General features: G+C 44.9%; 1 protein-coding gene across 2 annotated transcripts in view; it reads right to left on the reverse strand.

Annotated features, from left to right (window-relative positions):
- The window catches only part of SCAMP5 (secretory carrier membrane protein 5), a 72,320-nt gene extending 47,245 nt beyond the window's left edge, over positions 1-25,075 (reverse strand). The window contains exons 1-7 of one of the 2 annotated variants that reach the window (XR_014557952.1): positions 24,780-25,075; positions 15,700-15,766; positions 12,439-12,567; positions 10,818-10,974; positions 9,865-9,966; positions 8,383-8,500; positions 2,619-7,696 (exon numbers count right to left, since the gene is read on the reverse strand). Coding sequence is in view for 1 of the 2 variants with exons in the window: in XM_083712919.1 (XP_083569045.1) it covers positions 7,502-7,696; positions 8,383-8,500; positions 9,865-9,966; positions 10,818-10,974; positions 12,439-12,567; positions 15,700-15,706 (708 nt within the window). In the remaining variant the exon portion in view is untranslated. Of the gene's footprint in view, positions 1-688; positions 7,697-8,382; positions 8,501-9,864; positions 9,967-10,817; positions 10,975-12,438; positions 12,568-15,699; positions 15,767-24,779 lie in introns of those variants that run through there. The other variant, XM_083712919.1, reaches the window with a different exon arrangement.
- Between the last annotated feature and the right edge of the window lie 119 nt (positions 25,076-25,194).

Raw genomic sequence — 25,194 nt, forward strand, 5'->3', positions numbered from 1 at the left:
TTGGTACTATTGCTACAAGTATGTCATGGCCTTTGGCTAGAACAATAAACTTGTGAACTGATCTAATACTCAGTGATGATTAGTTTATGAAACTGTGTTAATTAAGTAACTAAAAGGCATGGAGTATTTTAAAAGTATTTATGAAGATGCAGAGGATTACCTGTTTGAAAATGAAGATGGTCTAAATTAAGGTGTTTCAATATTGCCAGGGTATTTTGTTTTAAGAATGGATACTGAAGGCATACTACCCTTATGTAATTTGTGTACATGCTGTTCCTGATGTTGCCTGTTTTTAAGTGCTTAATAAACACATAAACCTAATGTGTCTAATTCCCCCATTTTTCAGACTGCACATTATCAGATTTCCAACTGCACACTATAAAAAACCTCCTCCCCCAGCCCTGCAACCATACACTTGCTGACTACTCACCCAATTAGCAACCCATGCAAGAATCTATATCCACCCACTTTCTTGCCTGTCTGTCACAGCTATCTGGCAGTCTCTCCCTCTCTCTCATATCAACTTCTCGAACATTTTTGTATTCCTCTTCACCATCTCTGCATCTGACTCTTCTTTTCTCTTGCCATTTTCTTTCCGATGAATTCTTCTCCAACGATGCACACATTTTTATTTTTATTTTTGTGGTGATGCACCATCACAATACAAAACCAAACCAAAAGCACAACCTTTGATATAATTTGTTTTATTAATTAGACTCCAGGTTGACACCATTTCATCAGGGACAGACATGGAATGACTGAATAATCACAAGTGGTCCCCATATTTAAAAACCCCACCCCTTGCTTTTCCCATTTGTTCTCTATATAACATTTGTTTAAAAACTCTGTTGTGAATTAGATACATTGAGATGATTACTTATGGCACCACAGCTATTTGAGGAGTCTCTGAAAAGAAATGCAGAACAGGATCGCCAGTGTCTCTCTCTTCTTTACCAAACAGGAGCTCAGCGGAGGAGAAACCTCTGCTCTGCCTGAGCAAGGGAAACTCACAAGAATTCAATGCACAATGATTAGAAGCCATTATATTCCCTTTTTGAAAAATAAATTATAACAAATGCATTCAGCCCACAATTGTTCCCTATCAGATTGAATTTTTTTCCATGAGTAACTCAGTCCAGCCATCAGCATCCAGCAAATGAAAACCCTTCTAAGACGTTACTGTCTCAAGTGGCAGCCCTTAAGCAACACCCACTACATCCAGGCTAAGATTCAAGGCCTATTGGTGCTACCATTTCAGCACACAGTGGACGCTGGAAATGCAGCTGCAAGATGGCCTTGAGGGACAAGAAGCCAGAACCCAACTAAGGAGGAAAAAGCAATGGGAAGCTAAACGTCAGGACAGATGAACAGAAGCTGGTGCTGGTAACCGTGAGGTTTGGTGCATGAGGTTTGTGAATGCAGAAGACATCTATGGCTTACCATAGGTGCTGGGAGATGACAGCAAGCAATGGAACAATATATAATTGCAGGTGATGGGACACCACAAGCAGAAGAGCCCTGCTGGATGAGACCAAAGGCCCATCAAGTCCAGCATCCTGCTCTCACAGCGACAAGGCCAGATGCATATGAAAACCCCACTAGCAAGACATGAATACAACAGAACTCACTCACTCTTGTTCCCCAGCATCTGTTATTCACAGTTACATTGTCTCTGACACTACGGCTATCCTTTCTGGTTCAGCTCCACGCACTTCTTCTCCAAACCATCTCAAGGAGGCATTCCCCAATCCCTGCAAACAGCAAGCTGGCTGGCACAGAGCCCACAGTCATTCCCCACTTGCATGGTCTCCATTTGGGAGAGCCACAAAGAATGAACAAAATATCTAGCCTAGAATCCCTGAGATGCAGTTCGGGCACAAGATTTATCTGTACTAAAAACGCGCCTGCCGTTTTGGCTTACAACAAAACCTGTGAACAAGGGAGGATAGATGCTAACACACACACACACACTAGAGCTGATATCATTTGGGTCCTGTAATCACCAAGCTGGTCAACCTGGGATGGGACAGTATTACTTCCAGCTGCGGGTGGGATTTCACATGATGGAAAGCCCCTCCATTCAAAAACAACAGCATCCCTACATGAAGAAAACTAGCACATCAGGGAGATAAATTCTAGCTTAGCCTTCTCACTGCTTGCTTTCCACGTACAGGGATTTTTTCTCTTTTTTTAAAGGAGGAACATTTACCTGAAGTACTGTCAGGGAAAAATAAAAAATTGTCCAGTAGAAGAAGAAGAGTTTGGATTTGATATCCCACTTTATCACTACCCGAAGGAGTCTCAAAGCGGCTAACATTCTCCTTTCCCTTCCTCCCCCACAACAAACACTCTGTGAGGTGAGTGAGGCTGAGAGACTTCAAAGAAGTGTGACTGGCCCAAGGTCAACCAGCAGCTGCATGTGGAGGAGCGGACACACGAACCCAGTTCACCAGATTACGAGTCTACCACTCTTAACTACCACACCACACTGGCTCTCACAATTTAATTTAATTTAATTAATTTATTAAAAGCAGCATATTTAATTATTATTTTTCGACTGCATCAGACCAACATGGCTACCTACCTGAATCTGAAGTACTGTGTTCAGTTCTAGATACTGCAGAGGATACTGATAAACAGAGCATGTCCAAAGGTGGGCAAGAAAGATGGCTAGAGGCCTGGACACCAAGTCCTTCAAGGAAGGTTCGAAGGAGTTGGACATCTCTAGCTGGAGAAGAGACAATTAAGAGGTGATGCGATAGCCATCTTCAAATACTGTGCTGGTTAGAGTATTGGGCTGGGGCCTGGGAGACCAGGGTTCAAATTCCCTACTCAGCCATGAAGTTCATTGAGTGACCTCGGGCCAGTCACAATCTCTCAAACTATCCTACCTCACAGCGTTGTTGTGAGGGTTAAAATGGAGAGGGGGAGAACTCTGTGTGCCACCGTGCGCTCCAGAGAGGAAGTGAGAGATAGTCATGTAAAATAATAGAATCACAGAATTGTAAAGTTGGAAGGGGCCACAAAGGTCTTCTAATCCCACCCCCTGCAATGCAGGGATCTTTTGCCCAATGTGGGGCTCAAATCCACGACCCTGAGTGTAAGAGTCTCATGCTCTACCAGCCGAGCTATCCACAATAATAATAATAATGGCAGAAGGCTGAACTAGTTGATTTTGAGGTTCCTTATAACTCCTTATGATTCTACCATTCAAGATTCAAGCTTATGAGCCCTTACTTGCAAGCTGAAGTAATACGTCCCCAACACAAATTCACCATTGCAGAGAGAACTGCTCATCGTGTATACCTGAAGGGCATTTTCTCTCTTGGGGATAAAGAGCTACAGATCATCTTCAAACCACATTGTCCCCCCATTCCCTTCACAGATTCGACCAACTTCTCTAATCCCAGAGCTTCAAGGATCATTAAAGGGCACTGCCAGGCACACTCAATGGGAAGCAAGTTCCCCCCCCCCTTCTTGTTGCTGCATTTGAAAGCAGGGCTCCCTGAATTTCTCAAGTCTGACTCCTCCGACTGATGAGCGAGATGAGCAGAGGCCAAGCTGTTCCAACTGATTCAATCTGCTCAGAATGACAAAGCTGGCTTGCCATCTTTGAGAACAGGCCGGCCTTTGCAGTTTTTAACGAGAGAAACAGGCATGCACTGAGAAGGTGGGTGGACTTCTACTGGGATGCTTAAAAATAGCAGAGTTTAAAAACCCTTGCTGCTTCCCCCCCTGCCCCACCAACACATACAGTAACCCATTTCACAGAACCAACACAGGAGCAGGAAATATGCTCTTGTGAAGCAGGAGGAGGAAATTGCAGGTGATGGAGGTGAGGGGAGAAAAGGAAGTAAAAAGATTCAAGAAGGGAGGAAAAGCACACCACCACTCTGAACGAGTTTTGAAAGCATTCTTCTTTGGTGGTCTCTAATCCTACGGGATTAGCCCACTTTTATTAGATCTAACACAACAGAGGAAGAAGTTGCTGCAGGTAGCCAAAAAGAATGGCTGCCCATACAATAACTCCATTCTGGAGGACCCACCAAAATTAAGGTGAAAAGAATGTACTCTTACCAAAAGTCTACATTAAGTTCTGAAGGCAGACAAGACTCTTTTAAGTGTCTCTGATTCAGTGGAACTGCCAATCTTTAATAAACCCTGAATGCACACACACACTTGTGAGGCCGAACAGTAATGATCTAGCAACAGAGAACACAGCAAGGTAAGATGCAGGGGCAGAGGAAGGCATAAACATACTTCACAGCCACTTGAACACCAGGGAATATCACATTCTCTTATTCAAAGCACACAATCCCATAAAGCAAACAAACAATAGCCCTGTTCAAGTACCATGCGTACCAACCCACTTAATGAGCAAGGGGGTGAATATGGTGAACCCATCTCCCAAAAACTCCATCCTTATCCACTCAGTCCCTACATTCTTCCTGTGTTGACCTGGGAAGATCAGGAGGAGCCAAATGCACGTAGAAGTCACCCACCAAACCTTTCCAGCTCAACATGCAAAGGTTGGGAACCGTGGGGAGGAGGGGCAGGGTCCATGGGGGCCATTGGGAGCAGGGCCTGCACACATGACCCTCTGCCTCCTACCTGGGTTATATTTCCTGTTCAGGTGTAGCACTGTATTTCACCATGGGAAGGACCATGAGTGTGGCAGAACACCTGCTTTGCATGCAGAAGGTCCCAGGTTGAACCCCCAGCATCTCCCAGTAGGGCTGGGAGAGACCCCTAGCTGATACCTTGGAGACTGGGTGTGGCTGCCAGTCAGTGTGGGCTATACTGAGCCAGTGAACCAATGGCCTGACTTGGTATGAACCAGCTTCCTATGTTCTGGTGTTGGATATGATGGGGAAGAGGGTGTGTTGGCCAAGGAAACCAGAATGAGTTGCCATATTATTGGTTATTTTATTTTTATTAATTAAATTTACATGCTGCCCTTCCTCCATAGATCTCAGGGTGAGTTAAAATACAAGATAAAATACAAGATCTATACTCAGATCAAGAAAAAGCATTGGAGGTTGAAGTGAAAGTCTGCTCAGGATGAAGTAGAGGCTTCCATGTTCCGAAAAGCGTTTGTCCATGTGTGGTGGCTCTTCACACAAGACAGCCTGTTGTAGACAAGCTTCACATTAATTCCTATACAGAAGCACCTTCTGTGCCTGCATGTTTTTTTAAAAAACAAAAATCGATAAAGCAGCCTTGCGGCTCTGTGGAAACACTGATACAAATCAATGAAAATACAATTACTGGATGCTGGGCCTTCTGGCACCACCAGACAATTCAGAAACATTAGGAATTGTACTACAATGTTTCGGCCAAGGAAAGAAAAAACTCCATTCTTTATATTTAGTTGAGAATTGCCATGTATCAGTGACCAATGGAATTTGGAACGTTCTTCATAGAAGAGTTTGGATTTGGTATCCCGCTTTATCACTACCCGAAGGAGTCTCAAAGCAGCTAACATTCTCCTTTCCCTTCCTCCCCCACAACAAACACTCTGTGAGGTGAGTGGGGCTGAGAGACTTCAGAGAAGTGTGACTAGCCCAAGGTCACCCAGCAGATGCATGTGGAGGAGCGGAGACGCGAACCCGGTTCCCCAGATTACGAGTCTACCGCTCTTAACCACTACACCACACTGGCTCTCATAGAATTGCAGTGTTTGAAGGATGCCAAGGGTCCTCTAGTCCAATCCCCTGCAATGTAGGAATCACTGCTAAAGCATCCATGACTGATGGCCATCCAACCTCTGCCTAAAAACCTCCAAGGAAGGACAGTCCACAACCTCCTGCGGGAGACCTGTCACACAGCTCTTGCTGTCAGAAAGTTTTTCTTGATGTGTAGTCGGAATTTCCTTTTATGTAACTTGAATCCAATTGTTTAAGTCCTACCCACCAGAGCAGGTGAAAACAAGCTTGCTCCATCTTCCACGCAATAGTTCTTCAGATATTTGAATATGGCTATCATATCTCCTCTCAGTCTCCGTAAAATTATGAGGTCATGGAACCAACTGCCTGGTTGGGGGGAGGCTCTCGCTGACCAGAGGTCTTCGAGCACAAGTTGAACAACCACCAGTTGGCAATGCTCTACATCTGGGTTTGTGGCATCAAGCAGGGGCTTGAATTATATGGCCCACACAACAGGGGTGGGGAACCTCAGGCCTTTTGGCCCTTCCCCCAGGCAACACCCCTCACTTGACCCTGTTACTTACACACACACACACACACACACACACACACACACACACACACTTTTCATGATTTTGCCTGGCTGGAATGTGTCATGAGCTCTGATTGAACTCTTGCTTGTCTAGATGGAAGGCAGAGAGAAACTAGCCTGCTGTACAAAAGTAACACAGGCGTTCATAGCTCCACTTGGTTTTGCCTCTGGCCCTGCACACCTCCAGCACATGGCCCTCGAAAGCTTGTCCAGAAGGGAACAAGATCCTCTCCTTAATTCTAGGTATGGGGCTTCTGGGGTTGGGGGCATGTTTGGAATGTGGTTCACACTGAACACAGAGGTCTGCTCCAGTTCAAACAGGGCAGCTCTACAGCACTGCTCATAACTTTGTTTTTTAAGCCACACACTAGCACTGCCTTCCTATCAATACATCGGAAGAGTAAATGGACTTGTTTATAATACCGCACGTTAAGGTAAGTGGTAACCTCTGGTGGATCAGCATGGAATGAAAAGGTTGAGCTCTGGTTTTGAGAGTGGAGAAAGAGTGTGAAAAAGAGCAGGGTTTAAACGCTAAAAAGCCAGCAATGCCCTACGTCAGAAACATGCAGCCCCCCCAGGTGTTGGATTACTACGCCCATCATCTCTGACCATGCTGGCCAGGGCTGATGGGAGTTGGAGACCTTAACACCCAAAGGGTCACAGGCTCCCTAACCCTGTTCTATACAGTATAAGTTGCAAATAGCTGAGACAGAATGAACCCGACAAAGTTCTTGCAACAGGCAGCTATTGTGAACTGGGTTATTCATGAAACCCCCAGAGTGTCCCTTTAGTAGCTCTTGAATGTTTGGGCTCTCCACGCTCACCCCGGCTGATGCAGCTATAATATCATCTACCACCACAGTAAAATTTAAAAACCACCACTGTACATAGTTTCACAAAAGGGGGAGGGAGACCAGCACACACATGTACAGTCACTACAGCACGGCACAATAGTCCTGCATGTCAACGCAACAGCTTCTTCAGATTGGGGGGAGTGGGAGAGAGAGAACAAATTATCTCCAAGGACAATTATCCTAGAACAAAGTCAAAGGGTGGAGGAAGAATAACAATCTTAACATGCCTCCATCCCATCAAGGAGGCTATTATACAGCCAGCCCTGCGCCAACCCTCCTATACAGTGGAATTTACATACACAGAGAAACACACACGCTCTCCTCCAGTTCTTCCTGCCCACTTCAAGTCACAACCCTCTCAGGTTCACATCTCACTCGGGAAGTTCTAGTTGGGTGGGGAAGGTCACACCTCACATGTCATTGGGGTAGTTATAGTTAGGAGTGGCCGAATACTGCGTCTCGTGTGGCATCATGGCTCCCTGGGCAGCACCGACCGCCACGTTCTGAGCTGCCTGCTGCACATGGGGGTTCTTCCAGGCTCCCGTCGTCCACTCCTCTTGCGCTTTGCTGATACTCCCACCGCTTCCCCGGTAAAATTTATGGACCTGGAATGGGGGAAAGAAAAACAGGGTCGTTCATCACCTTTTTCAGTTGAGCCTTGGAAGGACAAACAAAGGAGTCAAGCTCACAGTTGTTTCTTTGGGGAAATCATGTAGCCATCTAACATCAGAAGAGCTCTGTGTGATCAGGCCAAGGGCCACTGTAGTTCAGCATCCTGCTTTCACCAGACCCCCATGGGAAGCCTGCAAGCAGGACCTGAGTGCAACAGCACTCTCCCCACTTCTGAATCCAAGTAACTAGTATTCTGAGTACCCATTGATAAGCCTTTATTCTCCATGAAACTGTATAATACTCTTTTAATTCAAGTTGGTGATCATCCATAGTTTAACTGTGCACCATGTGAAAAAGTTCTTTCTTTTATCTGACCTGAATCTTGCTGGTGGCTGCCCAAGATTCTCCAAGTACGTGGACAGATACTACTGAGGCACACATTAAATATATAGGTGTGAGGTGCACACAGAAAAAAATGTAAAAGCAGCTTCTTGGTGACTGATATACACCAATCAAAATCCATGCATACTGCACGTCACTTGTGTGAACACAGTCATGTCAACTCTGGCCTTTGGAAACAGAAGGATCAGCCAACAGGAGTCTCCTGGGCATTCTCAGCCAATAGAGTGTGAGATATATCTATGTAGCATCCCCATGCAAAACCTTTCCCACATCTTACCATACTGAGGGCAATGAAGGAGAAGACAGACATGGCTGTGAACATGATGGTGGGGATGAGCATCACAACAGCCGACCCCACGTTCGTCCCAAAGAAAGATATTGCTGCAATCCAGCCACTGCAGAGAAACAATGAGAGTAAGAGGAAACATTGTGAGGAAGCTATGGAGCTGCTACTGCCACCACTCAGAACCACTCCTTTGAGTCATAACCTGGAGAAAGGTCATAGTGCAGCGGCAGAGAGCCTGCTTTGCATGCAGAAGGTCCCAGGTTCCAAGCTCAGAAGGTGGCCTCTAGGTCGTTATATCAGTTATATTTGCCTTATAGGATTTCTCAGCTAAGGCCAGTTCTTGAGCCAGGCTTGTTGGGTAGTTAATATTTTCAGAATCTTGTTGGAGCACTTTAAGATGAGTTGACCAATCAGAACAGTGGAAGGAGGAGGAATGGCCTCATCTAGAATTAACTCATTCAGCTCCCTCTTACCCCCCTCCTTTTGGAGAAAATAATGTGTGATTTTGCTCTGTCTCCTTCAGGGCTCTGGGGAGCTGATTAACGAATCTGGCATAATTCCCAGAACTTTGCAGTTCTTTCTAGTAAGTACCATAATAATTATGATTATTCTTCGGCAGTTTGCAGAAGTCAATTATCTCCATATGTGGTGGCCTTGAATTTATGAGTCCGGCGTCAGTGCCATCCAGCAGAAGGGAGCATTTTGGAGACTCTCTGCAGCTGCCACCTGGGCTCGCTCATCCAACAGTTCTGATAATCAATATGTTTCTCTTCCTTAATTTATAACTAGTACAGTGGTACCTCGGGTTAAGAACTTAATTCGTTCCGGAGGTTCGTTCTTAACCTGAAACTGTTCTTAACCTGAAGCACCATTTTAGCTAATGGGGCCTCCCACTGCCGTCGTCGCACAATTTCTGTTCTCATCCTGAAGCAAAGTTCTTAACCCGAGGTACTATTTCTGGGTTAGCGGAGTCTGTAACCTGAAGCGTCTGTAACCTGAAGTGTCTGTAACCCAAGGTATCACTGTATCTTGTAAACTTTGGCTCAACCTTGCGTTTGGCACAGTCTAGCAAAGTGCTCCAGCTTCATGCAGCCTCACAGTTTAGGGGAGTTAGAACAATAAAACAATGGGATAAAACAATAAATTAAAAAAACAAAACAAAGCACTAAAAGGTGTTAAGAAATAAAATGGATGAGAGGATAAAAACAAATGCTATGGGTTGGTTATAGAGCAGAAACTTGCCTTACAGTTGACCTTAGAGCTCAAAACCCTGCCTCAAGCATTCAGCAGCCACCTTCCCCTCTCCTACACAGCAGGTATGAAGGACAGAAAGGGCATTCAATCCCTGGCATCTCCAGCTAACGAGATCATAGGGCAGTTCCCTATCCCTGATCTAGGCCATACAGTTAATTGCCTAAATATTTATTTTAAGTGGATGGCTGCTCTTGTTAACACCTTAGATGTCCAACTTACCAGACTCCCCAGCCGGGGATCCCGACTGCCTGGATGATGCTGATCACCAGCTGAGCCATGAAGGTGAAGAAGAAAGCCATGAAGCTGAAGGAGCTGTCTGTCCTACAAAAGAAAAGAGCCCATCATTGTTGTTTTCTCCACTGCTGTTACTGGCAACCAGTCCAACCACTAGGCAGGTCTCCCACCAGCAGTCAAGACTTAAAAAGAAAGACAGAGTGCTCTCCCATACTTTGAAAAGAGACCTGTCACCAAACAAGATGACCCAGCTAGGATGTAAGCAGCCTCCAGGAAAAGACAGGAGGGAAAGCACCTATTTATTGATGGCTGAACAGGGAAAGGATGACCAAGCTAGCATTAATTTGCAGTGCTAATTTTAAAAAGCTTTCCCCCATTTCTGCATGCCTAAGAACATCGAACACACACTGAAGATGACTAGGACTGCTTGGAAACGGAGAGGACATACTGCCACACTGCCTTTCCTTATAGTGATAGTGATCAGACACATGGCTTAAAGTCATGGGCGGGGGCAAGGATGGATAAGAGAAGGAAGGGTGATGTGATTCGCAGGTGAGAACTACAGAAGCAGAAATGTGTGGTAGAAGCTGGAGACCACCATCGGTTATTCTCTGTGCACAGGAGAATATAACAGCAACTAAGAAATGGGTGGATATGGAGGGGTTACTGAACGCAGTAGCAAAGGGGTGGGAAACCTGTGGCCTTCCAGATGTTGCCGGACTATAATGCCCATCATCCCACACTGTTGATTAGGCTAGCTGGAGCTGTTGGGAGTTGAGAGTCCAACAGCAAGTGGAAGCCATGGATTTCCCATCTGTACAGTAGGACCTAGCCAAAAGAACTGAGGAGCACACTGGGGTGGGGCTGGAGAATGAGAGAGAGAGAGAGAGAGAGAGAGAGAGAGAGAGAGAGAGAGAGAAGCTGTGCCTATCACTTACTTGAAGGCTTTGTAAATGGGTCTAAACCAGCAGACATAGGAGCAAGGCGTAAAGAGAATGAGCCAGAGAATTGCCAGTCCAAAGTTAACTGCTCCACCACCTCCGATCATCCACGCAAGGCAACCAATCAGATTCACTGCCAAGGTGATGCTATTCACTGCAAACACATTTATCGAAAGAGACACACAGAGAGAGGAGCAAAAGTAGCAGATCACACAGCAAGAGCTGGACAAGCTGAGAATGGGAAAGATAAATGAGTTCAGAACTTCAATGAAGAATAATAAGTGCCGCCTCCACGATTTTCCAGGGGTGTTTCCAGACCATAGCTATTTTCAGGTATGATTCAACCACATGCTGGCAAATTCAGATTACGCAATTAAAGCTGAGTTAGAGGCCTTGCCCAACAAACCCACTTCTCCAAAATGACAGGAACCTAGCCTCCCAAACCTTTTACAAACCTTTTACAAACAAATCAGTATGAATGTTCTACAAACATACATCGTCTGGAAGTGCCCCTAGTCAGGTTTCTCATGTTCCCTTTGGGAAATGCAAGGAAGAGAGACAAAGGAGTAGAACAACAAAAAGGAAGCAAATAAACCTACCCTCTTAACAGTCAACAACTACCTACACTGTTGTTGTTTTAAATTGTTTTTATTAAATATTTTGAGACTACACTGATGACTGAGTTGGCCCTTAATGGAAACAGAAACCAGGAACAAAGATGAAGGCTGGGACTGGAAAACTGTTTCATGCTGGCCAAAACCTTTTGTCCAGATCTGAAGAATTAAGATTCTAACTGGACTTGGTTCCACACGTATGTCTACAAATAATAACCTAGGATTGCCATATTTCAAAGGGTGTAAATCCAGACACAAAAGTTGTTGCCTTGACCCAGTATACCTGAAGGAGCGTCTCCACCCCCATCGTTCAGCCCAGACACTGAGATCCAGCTCTGAGGGCCTTCTGGCAGTTCCCTCACTGTGAGAAGTGAAGTTACAGGGAACCAGGCAGAGGGCCTTCTTGGTAGTGGCGCCCACCCTGTGGAATGCCGTCCCATCAGATGTCAAGGAAATAAACAACTATCTGACTTTTAGAAGACATCTGAAGGCAGCTCTATTTAGGGAAGTTTTTAATGTCTGATATCCCTTTTCTTCAGCCATTGTGGCCCTTTTCTTAAATAGCAATTAAATAGCAAATGGCAGAGAGACTATTGACACCACATCACTCCAGTGCTTAAAATCTTGCAGACTGCCCATATGTTACCAGGCCAATGTCAAGTTCTTGTCTTAATTTACAAAACCTTTAACAACTTGAATCCAGGATGCCTTTAGGACCATGTGATGCCTTCAATATCCAGGGTCTTTCAGGGTATATCTGTTGGAGCCAAGGCTAAGATTGGCTCATATCTGCCAGGAGCTCCACATTCCGCATTGTGAGCCTAATTCTGCCTCTCTGGCCAAAAAATTCTATCAATATTGAAAATAAATTAAAATTTTAAATTCAGATTTGTGGAAAGGGAAATGAAAGAGTGGGTCCCTTCCTACTTCTGGTCCATGCTTCCCCACTTACACCCACTGGAATGCTGGCTTGCCCTTTTAACCCTCCAACCTCCACAACTTACACATCCAGAGGTAGTAAAGACGTTTGACTGTGGTTCGGTGTAGGGGTGGGATTTCCTCATCAAAATCCTGGTAAAAGCACGGTTTCAATGGGATGAAATGAGGGAGAGGAGGGAAATTGTTCATTCTTTCTGCAAGAAAAACAGAAGGCAGGTTGTTTCTTTTCCATTTCCCTCTACAAGTAATATTCAGTATTTAAGCAGGGACGTTTCTGAATGGTTCAACACTTTTGTACACAATGATTGTATACAAAAGCTAGGCACAAAACCATGGCTTGCACTAACCATATTAAACAACAATGGCTTAGCAAAAACAAACCATGGTATTGCCATTATGTCTGAACCCAGCATATATCTCTGCCACCCTCATAACAACCCTACTGTGAAAATACTATAGGCAAGGGATAGGCATTCTGTGGCTTCCCATATGTTGCTGAACTAGCATTCACATGGTCCTTGGCCACTGACCATGCTGGGGACAAATGGTGTTGGAGTCCAACAATATATAGAGTGCCAAGTTCCCAAGCCCTGTTATAAGCAAAAAGCAGAGATAGAACAGCTTGCCTTGAGTCACTCAGTGATTTCATATGTTCAGACTGAGGGACTTCCTGGTGTACAGCTGAGACTCTTGAACATTACAGCATTGCAACTTTCAACTAGCCATATTGCAGACCCTCTGAACTTACTTTGTCCACGAGAATGTGAGTGTAAATGTACAGTAGTTTGAAATGTGGTTCAGAAGTGACTGCATTTTTAAAAAAGTACTGCCCATTCTGCTCCCAAGGACAGTTCCATTAATAATTTAAATACTTCTCTTTTGGTCTGTCCCCCATCCCCAATGCACACTTTACATACAGATAAAGTTAGCAGCCTCCTATGCACCTGTTCTGTGACAAAGATAACACAGAAGCTGATGCCCCAGACAGTGGGGGAGCAGAGAGAAGAGGACATTCTAACAAACCATTACTGGTCGTGATGACTAAATTAATTATTCAGAATCCCCAGACAATGAGCTGTGCATCTTATTTGTGACAATTTGCTTGACGTGAACAGGAGCAGTTCAATATGCAATCCTAAGAACATTTGCCTGGAGGTGAACCTGTGGAAAGAGGATTTATTCCTAAGAAGGGCCTGCCCAAGACAATTCAGCACTTTAGATATAAAATCTAAATGGCACTGTTTCATGCCATCACCTCCCAGCAGTAAAAATCCAATAATAAATTAAATGAATGACAAAGATATCCCAGGTCTGAGTCAACAGCCCTTCTGCCTAATGGCAGATTTGGCTTAACTTCCAAGAAAATACATTTATGATCAACAGCATAACATATTGATTAGAGGGAGAGTAGGGAGGGCAGAGAAATGACAGAGGTCTATAGAACTATATACAGCAAGAGGAACTGTTTCTCCCTCTCTTGGTGCTCTGGGGTTCGTGGGACTGATAACAGCCACAATAATATAAAAGGCTCATTTGGGTGACTTTCAGGTCAAGGGAGAAGGGCGACTGACATACAGAAAAGGGACCACTAGCATTCCAATGATGAGTGCCATTAAGAAGTCTGGAAGCCTTCCTTATGAAATAAAAATCCAGAGTGTATAATTGGGCTGATTTCCATCTACATCAAGGGTGGGGAACCTCTGGTTCACAGGCTACACCCCCTGGTACACCTGCCAGGGGTACCAGTTTGGCCTCTTCGCCCCTCCACACCTGAAATTATAGGTGATGTTAGGTGTGGGACTGATATTTATATGGCTTCAAATGAACAGTTGGGAGCTGAAAATGAACTCCTGGTGGTTCCTTTGCTGGAGCAAGGCATGCTTCCACTGCCCACAAATGGAGGAAGGAGGAGGAAGTGATTTCCATTGAAACACTTGCTAATATAGATAGGCCTTTCTTGTCCATTTTAACAGCATTTTCAATGGAAACTGCTTTCTGCTCCTGAAGCAAGGTTCAACACAGGGCTATTTGAAAGCCCTTTTGCAAGCAGCCCTTGCTGTAACTCTACATCACTGAGGAATTGTGGGTGGCTTCTGCCGTAGACCATTCTACATATCACTGACAGCCAATGTAGAATCCCCCCAGATGTCCTTGGCCTCCGGCTCCCATCAGTCCCAGCTAACATGGTCAATGGCCAGGGATGATGGGGAGTCAACAACAATGGGAAGCGACCACATTGGCTATCCCTGGCATATACTCATGGCAATCTCCTTATCTGAGTGTGGACTCTTGTGCAGTCAGAACAGCACCATCTACACACAAGAGAGAGGCATCAGCAGACTCAGTGGAACCCCAAGGTGTGTGGAAGTACAGACACACACACAAATCTACAAGAAAAGGGGGGGGGAATGGAGGAAGAGTCCCATAAGCACGCTCTGTGGGAATGGATTGTTGGCTGACTGTTGTGGTGGGGCAGAGGAAGAAGGAAATTGAATATCCTGAAAGAAGGCATGGCCAGCTGGCTGCCTTGAACAACAGGATTCAAGACTGCAACAAAATCTGTGTTTCCTGAAATTAACCAAATAAGAGCACAAAACTTATTACCAGTGACACTGCTAGGTATTTGGGGCAACCAGAACAAATAGAGTCAAAGCAAAAGTTGGCTTTTAATGGCTGCAAGACTATTAATCTCTAAATACTGGAAATATCTGAAGGGCCACTCTATAGAGGCTTAGCATGAAAAGCTATTGGTATTGGCTGTTTCAGAGAAGATTATCTCTCAAGTACGATTATTTGGAGGACAAATCAAAGAAGCCAAGTTTTGCACCATTTGGTCAGGCTTCATTGATTATTTAGCTAAATTGAAAGATCCTAGTGGAATACCAAAATGGTTTGCATTCATATGGGGCCAATAATCTCCACTACGTATTCTTTTCAAAGTCCAGATACCTTTGATGGGTACAAGAAGTTGTTACTGGAGATTTCTGTGAAGCAACAGATGGGCATCTCTAGACTGGTCCCACTTATTGCTGTCTATCTTTGGCCATTGGCAGACCACTGACAGATCAACACTGTGAATTGCTATGAAAGTGGGAGCTCTGTCCATCAAAAGTTGTCGCTGTGTCAAACACAGGCATCTCAGGAGTACTGATCTTGTCATCAAGTCTTGACTCACTTCAGCCTCCCAGTTCACCCTGGAACATGGGAATATACAAACTACTGTCCCAGGATAAAAAGTGTTGATAGAATCAGGCTTTGCTCAGAGCATCAATTCCTCAAACAATGAAAGCTTTTCCTCACACAAGGAAATCTTACTGTCATCTTACCTCCCATGATGTCGCCCAGTCTTTATTCCACAGATAGACAGAAGAACTTGTCACACCACCAATAAAGCTGAAAGAAATCAGGGAACAGTTATGTGGATAGCATCATTATATAGTTTTGCCACCAGATGACACTGGACTTATTTGTATCTGTTTGGAGCCACGCACTTCCTGCTTGTTTGAGAGAAACAATCAAGTACTGGGCTAGCTTTATGACTTGTGTGTGCTCCCAAGACTTCAATGACAACAGATATGATGTTAAAGGAAGACACATGGGATAAACATGTCCTTGACATGCAAGCCTTTCCACTTCTGATAGACCAGGCCTAATCATGCAATTTGCTTCCTTTGCTGGCTCAAAATCCAAGGGAACATTTGCAGTGTCTTGGCACCACTCGAACCAAAAGCATCACCACCTCAGTAAACATAAGAACAATGAAAATAAGGGCTGGGGAACTTTTTTTCCAGCTGAGGGCCACGTTACCTTCTGGGCAAGCTTCTTAGAGGCACAGGCCAGTGGTGGACAGGGCCAGACACAAATGTGGGTGGAGAAATGAATGCAAAGTTTATAGTTTGTACACACACTCCTCTCTAGTCTCCAGACAAACAAGAGGCATTATTCGAAGGACATATTCCAACCATGCAAAAACACTTGGGGGGCAAAGGAGGACCATTAAGGGGTACAGCATGGAGAGAATTCCCAGGGAACCAGATATAGAAGCCTGGAAGGCCACATTTATTTCCAAACCATTATATAAAGAGTAAGGCCTTCTTAGCTATTTTAAGCCTGATGTATTTGCCTCCCTGGGCTCCTTTGGGAGAAACAGGCAGGGGGAATATACATTTAACGGTACAATAATAATTGTGCTCATCTTCCTATTCTTTCCCAGTCAATTAGAATCCCTTTCCTAGGTAGATAAATTGGAAATGCACAAGATCTGACTAGCAACTGACAGGCAAAACTGTTAGAGGCATCCATAGCCAGCGTCCAGCAGAAGCCTGTGTTGCTAAACAAACCAGCTTTAGCCTAAGAAGTTAAAAAAGGTTCGACAATGTAGGACAGACATACTTAGCCGCTGGCTCTTCCTGAGTAACCTATGAGTGACCTACATTGACCCACACTACTCTCTAATCCACAGATGCAGACCTGGACAGGAAGAGCCAGAATAGATCTACAAGGACAGCCAGCTTGACTGTAATGGCACTACAGTCCCAGACTTTGGCTCATGTTTTCTGAAGGATGTATCCAAAAAATCCAAGCTTCTGCCTTATGACATCCAGATGAAAATACAGCAGAATGCATTGTTCCTCATAGAGGATTATCTCCCTGTTTTCTTGCAGGTATTGGTTTGGTGCATTCCCAAGGACTTAGAGCAGGTGACTCTATAGCTGCATACGCACCATATACTTAAAGCATGTGGCTTCCTCCAGAGAATATTGGGAACTGTAGTTTACCCACATAGAGCCACAAAGCCTAGCACTTCCTGAACAAACTACAGTTCCCAGGATTCTTTGTTGGAACTATTGTATGTGCTTTAAATGTATGGTGCACAGACACACCTATGCTAAGCTTAGAGTCTTCTGCACAAGGTCTGCACAAACCAGGATTGCAAACCATGGTTTGAATACTCTTTGCAAATCTATTGTTTCATTTGATTCCACTGATACCTCGTCTTTCTTCCAAGGAGCTCAAGGAGGTTACACAGCACTTTCTCCTTCTACAGTGGTACCTCGGGTTAAGTACTTAATTAGTTCCGGAGGTCCATTTTTAACCTGAAACTGTTCTTAACCTGAAGCACCACTTTAGCTAATCCTGCTGCTGCCACATTGCCGGAGCACGATTTCTGTTCTCATCCTGAAGCAAAGTTCTTAACCCAAGGTACTATTTCTGGGTTAGCGGAGTCTGTAACCTGAAGCGTATGTAACCTGAGGTACCACTGTATCTGTAGTCTCACAACAACCCTATGAGGTAAGCTAGGCTTAAAGACTGGCCAAAGGTTATCCCATGCAGCTTCATGGCTAATCAATTCATGGACATGGTGATAGCTCAGCACCCACCTCCAATTCTGTGTAGGGGCCCTCTGTGTCTTGCGGAAAAATTGAGGTGTTGTGACCCCTAAAGGTCCCAGATTGGCCTCCACCGTCTTACTGCCCAATGGCCCAGCTTGCTCCTCTGTAACACGTGCTTTGGGGAGTGCCAGGTCCTCCTCTGAAGAGGATTCATCCAGTAGGCCGCATGACAGTTAACAATAACTTAAGAGGTACACAAATCAATGCCACTTTGAAAGGTTCGATCCACTATCTTGATTCAAAATAGCATTCAATAGTATTGAAATATATACCAAAAAAACCTGCCCCTTGATCTCAGGAACCATCATGCCAAGTTTGGTGACTACACCTCAAGAGGTGTCTGAATGTATAGAGAACAGACAGAGGGGCAAACAGCAACTTTCCAAAATATACACCAGAAGAAAAGAAGATACTGTGGGGGAGAGGTGGATGACAGAACCAAAATATGCAAATCCTGTATTTTTTCCATGTATAAGACGCCAAATTAAGGGGACTCCAAATTAAGAAAACACCCCTCAGCACTACCCATGTATAAGACGAGCCCCAAATTTAAACCTAATTTTTTGGCAAAAGAAACCCTAGTCTTATACACGGAAAAATATGGTACTTATATGTGCTTATCCCATACTAAATGTTTTCAGAACTGGTTCTCAGATTTGAACTTATACATTACATTGATTAGCATGAAAAACCATTTACAGATCTTTCCGAGAACTAATGTTTCCGTTTCATTTATTTACTTAAATGTTTTAATGTCACACCCTACTTTGCAATTAACACTTAAAAACTAATGACAACCATATTAAAGCTAGCACAAAACAATAAGTGAAAATAAAAACAAAATTAGCATTAAGTGGCTTTTTTAAAAAGCCAGAGCAAACAAGGTCTTCTCTTGGTGGCAAAAGGATTTTAAATTCAGTGCCAGGGAAGCTTTCTTGGGGAGAGTGTTCCATAAATGCAACAAGGGAGGCTGTCCCAACCTGATACCAGCCCAGTGTTTTGGACTAGAACCCAAGTGATGTGTCTTTTCTGAAAAATGTCAAAGTTGCATAGGGGAATTTTCAGTTTGCAGGAAATGATTCTGAGCAGGGGTGGGAACTGAATCTGACCAGTGGGGCAGATCCCCAGGCCACCTTTAGAAGATGGATTGGGCTGCAGCCCTGTCAATAACCTCCAATCATCTTATTAGGTGACAACTTTAGAGGGACTCACTAACAAACTGATTGGACCCCTTTGAAGATGTGCTAATCAGCTTATTTGGGTTGAGAGAATGCATTCAGTGAGGCTTGCTGTAACCCCGAAGCAGCTGATTGGCAGTTACGGTATGTCCTTTTAATGTCAGCTTACAGGGGTGATTTGTATCAAAATGCTCTTGCAAATAGACATTTTTCCTCCCCAAACTGGCAGTTGTAAAAACTTTCATGTGCTGGGCAGCACCAAGAGTAACTCCCATCAGCTGTGCTAGAAAGTTCGCAGTAGGAAACTCCCTAATGCAGCCAATCCCAGCAGGTCTCACAGATCAGTGCTGTCAGTGAGTGCTACTCACCAAGAAATGGAATACAGGTGCTAAATCAATTCAAAACAAGACATGATCAGGAGGAAAGTTTAAGTTCCCAACTGCTCATTTGCAGCCAAATATTTACCTGCCCCCACACCTGGCATCACATATGTAAGGTGTGGGGCAGGTGAGTGTGGTTAGGGGGAAATGGCCTGGGGGACCCAACTGTGACCTTTGCTGGGTATAATTAGGCCAATAGGTTGGAGGTTCCTCAGTGCTGCCCGAAGGAATGATCTAATCTAGCATGTCTATTCAAACTGCATTTAGTAAACAAAGCTAAACACTTTGAAACTGCCAAGTTTGTCTAACGAGGTATTTTCACTTAGAATCCATTCACTGTTACTAATACAGTGGTACCTCGGGTTACATACGCTTCAGGTTACAGACTCTGCTAACCCAGAAATAATACCTCGGGTTAAGAACTTTGCTTCAGGATGAGAACAGAAATCGTGCTCCGGCGGCACAGCAGGAGGAGGAGGCCCCATTGGCTAAAGTGGTACCTCAGGTTAAGAACAGTTTCAGATTAAGAACGGACCTCTGGAACGAATTAAGTACTTAACCCGAGGTACCAAGGAAAAATAAAAGCACTGTGAAATTTTCTTCCCCACATCACTATTAGAACCAATCCCTTGTGACCATTAGCTCTGCTTGCTGCAACTGATATGGTTCAACATATAGAGGACACCAGGTTGGGAAAGGCTGGAATAAATACCAAGCCTTGTGCAAATGGACATTTTCAGAATCTTAAAATGTGAATGATTCAGGCACAGTTATGCAAGCTGCATAGGAAAGCTGCCTTATAACCAATCAGTGGCAGGCTCCTGTCCCAAAATATGGATGTCAACGACTCTTAATTGTAAGTGAGGAAGAGATAACTTCTCAGGCTAATAGTGGTAAAGGCTCAGCAGGAAGCAGGGGGTCCAGAGGTCAAGGTTCCAAGATGCACAAACGAGGCACGTGGTTCATAACCAAATGGAAACTACACAGATGTCCCAAGAGTTGACACATCCCTTGTGTCAAGTTATTAAAGAAAGGATGGGGTGAGCTCACTCAGGGGGGACTCTTGTCATACGAGGCTGCTGAGTGTGCACGTATCTGTTCTGAGTGGGTACATCTAATCCCACCAAGGAAGGGGGTGCCTGGTTCTTGACAACAAAACTATCTCCTGCCCCCCTGCCTCCAACTCTGAAATCAACTCTGGCCATAAGAAGCTGCCTTATAGTGAGTCAGACCAATTGGTCTATCTAGCTCAGTACTGGCTCTCCAGGGTTTCAGGTAAGGAATCTTTCCCAGCCCGACTTAGAGATGCTGGGAATTGATTGAACCTGGGATTTCCTGTATGCAAGACAGGTGGCTACATCCCTTTCCTAAGGAAGTTTCTCCTGGAATTTAGCAAAAGTTGGCTTCCCTGCAATTTCCACTCATTAATTTTATGGATGTTATGGAACGAGAGTTAAGTTTTCTTTCTCATAACTCATAACTTTGTAAACCATAGTCATATTCCACTTAATATTCTTTCTCTTTAAGCTGGAAAGTCTCAACTTGCCTAACTGGAAACATGTTCTGCCATCTTAATCATTTGGATTGTGATTTCTGCACCTCTTCCAGCTCTACAATAGCTACAGCATAGAAACTTCCACATACATTCGCCACCACTCGAAAGTGTAAGACAATAATCTGCAAATGCCCACAAATTCTGCTGTTCTCATATTACAGGTGACAGCAGTCTCTCTGCTTCCAGCCAGATCACTGGATTGGGAACAGAGGAAGCTGCATTGAACAGTCAGTCCACTGATCCACTTAGCTCAGTACCGTCCATCCTGACGGTGGTTCTCCAGGGTTTCAGACAGCAGTCTTTCATGGCCCTATCCGGAGATGCCAGGGATTGAACCTCAGGTCATCTAAATGCTCTATGAAGAAGCTATGGCGCTTTGCCTGAGATGGTGCCACCAAGGAAGGACTTTGGGGCAGAAACACATCCAGGGCCTGTCCAACAGAATAAGCAAGGGGGTGCAAATGCAGAACTGGTTTACTGTATTTTGAAATAAGTGAAGTAATACATATTGCCACTTAAAGAGCACCCACCCACACCCAAGTCCATTAACTCTAGGGTCTAAAATGCCAGCTGCACCACTGGGAGTAGACCCTATTTTGAGGAATGTGAAGGAACACCTGGTAGCCTTGTGTCAGAGAAATAATAAGAAAAGGCATTTCATTTTCCAGCTGAGAAAGACAGACTCTGCTGCTACCTAATTTCCAAATGCAATACCCCTAGGCTGGGTTTCAAACTGACTGATGCACACTCAACTGCCGTTCATCTCAGGAGGACAAGTAAACATGCAAAGGACTGGACTGAAGAGCTTGTGCATATTTTAGGACTTCAGTCCAACCCAAGCAGATATTTCGGCATTGGTTGGACCCAACACTTTTGATCTTATAAATAATATAAGTCCCATCTTCATGCAAAACATTATCTGCCATTTGCAGATGAATGGAGCCTGAACATCTACCCTAAGGAGTTTATGGTTGTTTCTCTCTCTGAGGGTTGCTCTCTGCTTATTACTATCTCTCTTTCTAATGCAAATAAATGCCCATACTTCTGGGAGATAAAATCTAGTTATAAAACAATGCCATTTTTGTTTTCTTTCTACATATACACAAGTACATTGATTCTCCAGTCAATTTTTGAAGTCCCCAGGAAACAATTGTTTATATTTTTGTGAGAATGGGTCCATCTGAATGACTTTCCCAAAGAAAACATCATCCTACACTAACCTTCCCCAACCTGGTGCCCTGCAAATGTTGCTTGGAAATGGGAGCTATAAGCATAGACCATGCCTAGAAAGTACGGAGATGTAAGTGCAGGTAAGCCTTGTGTTAGAAGTGCCAATGCTTGATTCAACACAAGGCAGCTACGTAGGTTTATTGACCTGTACTAGCTGGCGTGTTCAAGTCCCCCGCTCTGTACTAAATAACACTGTTAGACAGTTACAGTGGTACCTCGGGTTACATACGCTTCAGGTTACATACGCTTCAGGTTACAGACTCTGCTAACCCAGAAATAGTGCTTCAGGTTAAGAACTTTGCTTCAGGATGAGAACAGAAATCGTGCTCCGGTGGCGCGGCAGCAGCAGGAGGCCCCATTAGCTAAAGTGGTGCTTCAGGTTAAGAACAGTTTCAGGTTAAGAACGGACCTCCAGAACAAATTAAGTACTTAACCCAAGGTACCACTATATATCATTAATTATATTTATTTATTTCATAAATTGTGTACACTGCTTGATTGTGACAAACCAAACAAGTCTCAAAGTGGTTTACAAAAAGATAAAAACAAGAAAATCAAGGGGGGGGGATACAATACTATAAACAGACAGAAAGTTAAAATACTAAAACAGATCAAAATTCACATAAGCATTTCTAAGCATCTGGATAGGCTTGCCTTGAACAACAATATGTTTAGGTTAGCCACAGATCCTAGGCCTCTGTTAGCAAAACGGAAGAATCAGCTTGAAAGAAATGAACCTCGTACTTGAGCAGCCACATGATAAAGGTGACAAGATTATGTATCAAGTCCCTGGCGTTGGATGCATTTGCAGCCAAGATTCCAAGCGAGAAATGATGCATAAGAGAAGGTCAATACAGGCTGTGTACACACCAGACCTTTAAAGCACATCCGAAGCACACACATCACAAAGATTCCTGAGAACTGTAGTTTGTTAAGGGTGCTAGGAATTGTAGCACAGTGAAGGGTAAACTACAATCCCCAGGATTCCTGAGGACAGGAGATGTGCTTTGAATGTATTTTAAAGGTATGGTGTAGGATGCTGCCTTATACTGAGGGCTCATCCTGACTTCCTTTTGCACTGTGCTTTCCAGGAACAGGTTCATGCTTTAAAGCTCTGTATCTGACCAGGGTTTTGCTGTTATTTTTTGTCCCAACACTTTCCCCAGGGAACCTCACATTTTACCACTGAATCAGACCAAATGGCAATCCACAGAAAATTTGAGTGCTGTTTGCTTCAATTCAGCGCCAAAATGTGAATTTTCCCAAGGAAAACACCAGGACAAAAAAATACCACTTGGACATTGAGCTTTAAAGTCCGGACCTGTGCCTAGAAACACGGTACAAAAGGGAGTCTGGGTGAGCCCTGAGTCAACCATTGGTCCACCCAGCTCCATATTGCCTATGAGACTGGCAGAGGTTCTCCAAGGTTTCAGGCAGGGATGTCTTCTTGACCTACCTGGAGATGCCAAGGGCTGAACCTGCAAATTTCTGTATGCAAAGCTGAAGCTCTACCACTGAGCTGTGACCCTGGATAATACAGAATCTAGGTGATCTAATACAACTTCCTGCTCAGTTAAAGAATCCAGAGCTGAAGCATCTCCAGCAGATGACTGTTCTGCCTCTGCTTAAAGACCTCCAGCCATGGAGAACACACCTGCCCAGGTCATTGCTTTCATTGGTCAACTGCTCTTACCATCATTAAGTTCCTCCTAATGTTCAACCAAAATCATTAGATCACACACACACACACACACACACTTACTAAGGCCTTCTTAATGCATATAACTCCTCCCCAACACAAACCTGCCCTTAAATTCTCTGACAGCGCCATCCTATTATCTACCTATTGAAAGTAAATCTTGCTTATTTCTGTGGCGTTAACTGGCAGTCAATTGGTTTGGGCATAGTGGAGATATAACCCACAAAATTTGGAATGTTCAGGGTTAACCGTGGAAGAGGACAACTGCCTTAGGGAAGATGCTGATTGGATGGAGTTCAGCAAAGCCCTTGGTTCTACAATACCATAGCTGAGGTCACTCTGCAAACACATTTTGTCTCTGCTGGAATATCTTTGCACACTCAAGCACTCATTGAAGGAGGGGTGGGAAGAGAAGGAACTTACCGTTTTACATAAATATAACCCATATAGAGCAGAACAGTTTACACACACTAACCACAGGCACACATCTACCGGAAGGCCTCAAAATGCAGGAACCCGCGCTCCCCACCAGCACCATCAATGTCAACAGCTTGCGGATGGAACCTGCACAGTCTTTTGCCTCCAATCCCTTTTTCCTTTTTACACGGCGCTACTGTTGGGGGAGGGAGCGGGGTCCAGTGCATGCATCTTGCAAAGGTTAGGAGAGAAAAGGGAAAGCCAAGAGGTGGCTCCCCTGATCCACGGCCCCCCCCTTTTTTTTTTGCAAGGGTGGAGTGCGGAGAATGAGGGGAAGAGACGCGCCGGGGAAAGGCTCCATTGCGTGTATCCTCTCCAGGAAATCGCACTGAAGGCCACATTGCTCGGCCCCGGGGAAAGATAAGCACAACCCCGAAGGCACCACGCTAACATAGCGCGGGGAGGGCAGCGGACTGGAAGGAGGAGGCCTCTTTGCCCAGGCGTCCAACGGGAGAAGCCTCCGCCCTTCTCCCTCCCCCGCTTTTAGGACTCACCGCTTCGCTGCCCCGGTCCTCGGGCCCCGCCGAACGTCTCCCCCGGATCCTGACCCGCAGCGCCCACCGGCGCCTCCTGCTGCAGCGGCCGCAGCTCTCGCGAGGCTCCTCCGATCCTCCTTCTCCTCCCCCCGCCCCGCACGCACCCAGGGCTGGGTGGCTCCGGCGGATGAGAGAGGGGCGGGGCGGGGCGGAGGCGGAGATGCTGCCGCTGTCCCCGGTGCTGAAACGTCTCTGGGTGCGGCGAGCAGCCGGAGAGGAGGAGCCAGGATGCAAGGCGGAGGAGATGCGAGGCTGCTGGTGCCTACAGTACCAGAAGGAGGACTTCAGGGCCTGCTCAGCGGAGTGAGCAAGCCCCCCTCCAAGCAGAAGGGCTGGCTTAGCGCATTCTGACGTGCACATTTATTTATAAAAC

This window comes from Podarcis gaigeae (genome assembly GCF_964106915.1).
Source record: "Podarcis gaigeae genome assembly, chromosome: 14".
Taxonomy (NCBI): Eukaryota; Metazoa; Chordata; class Lepidosauria; order Squamata; family Lacertidae; genus Podarcis; species Podarcis gaigeae.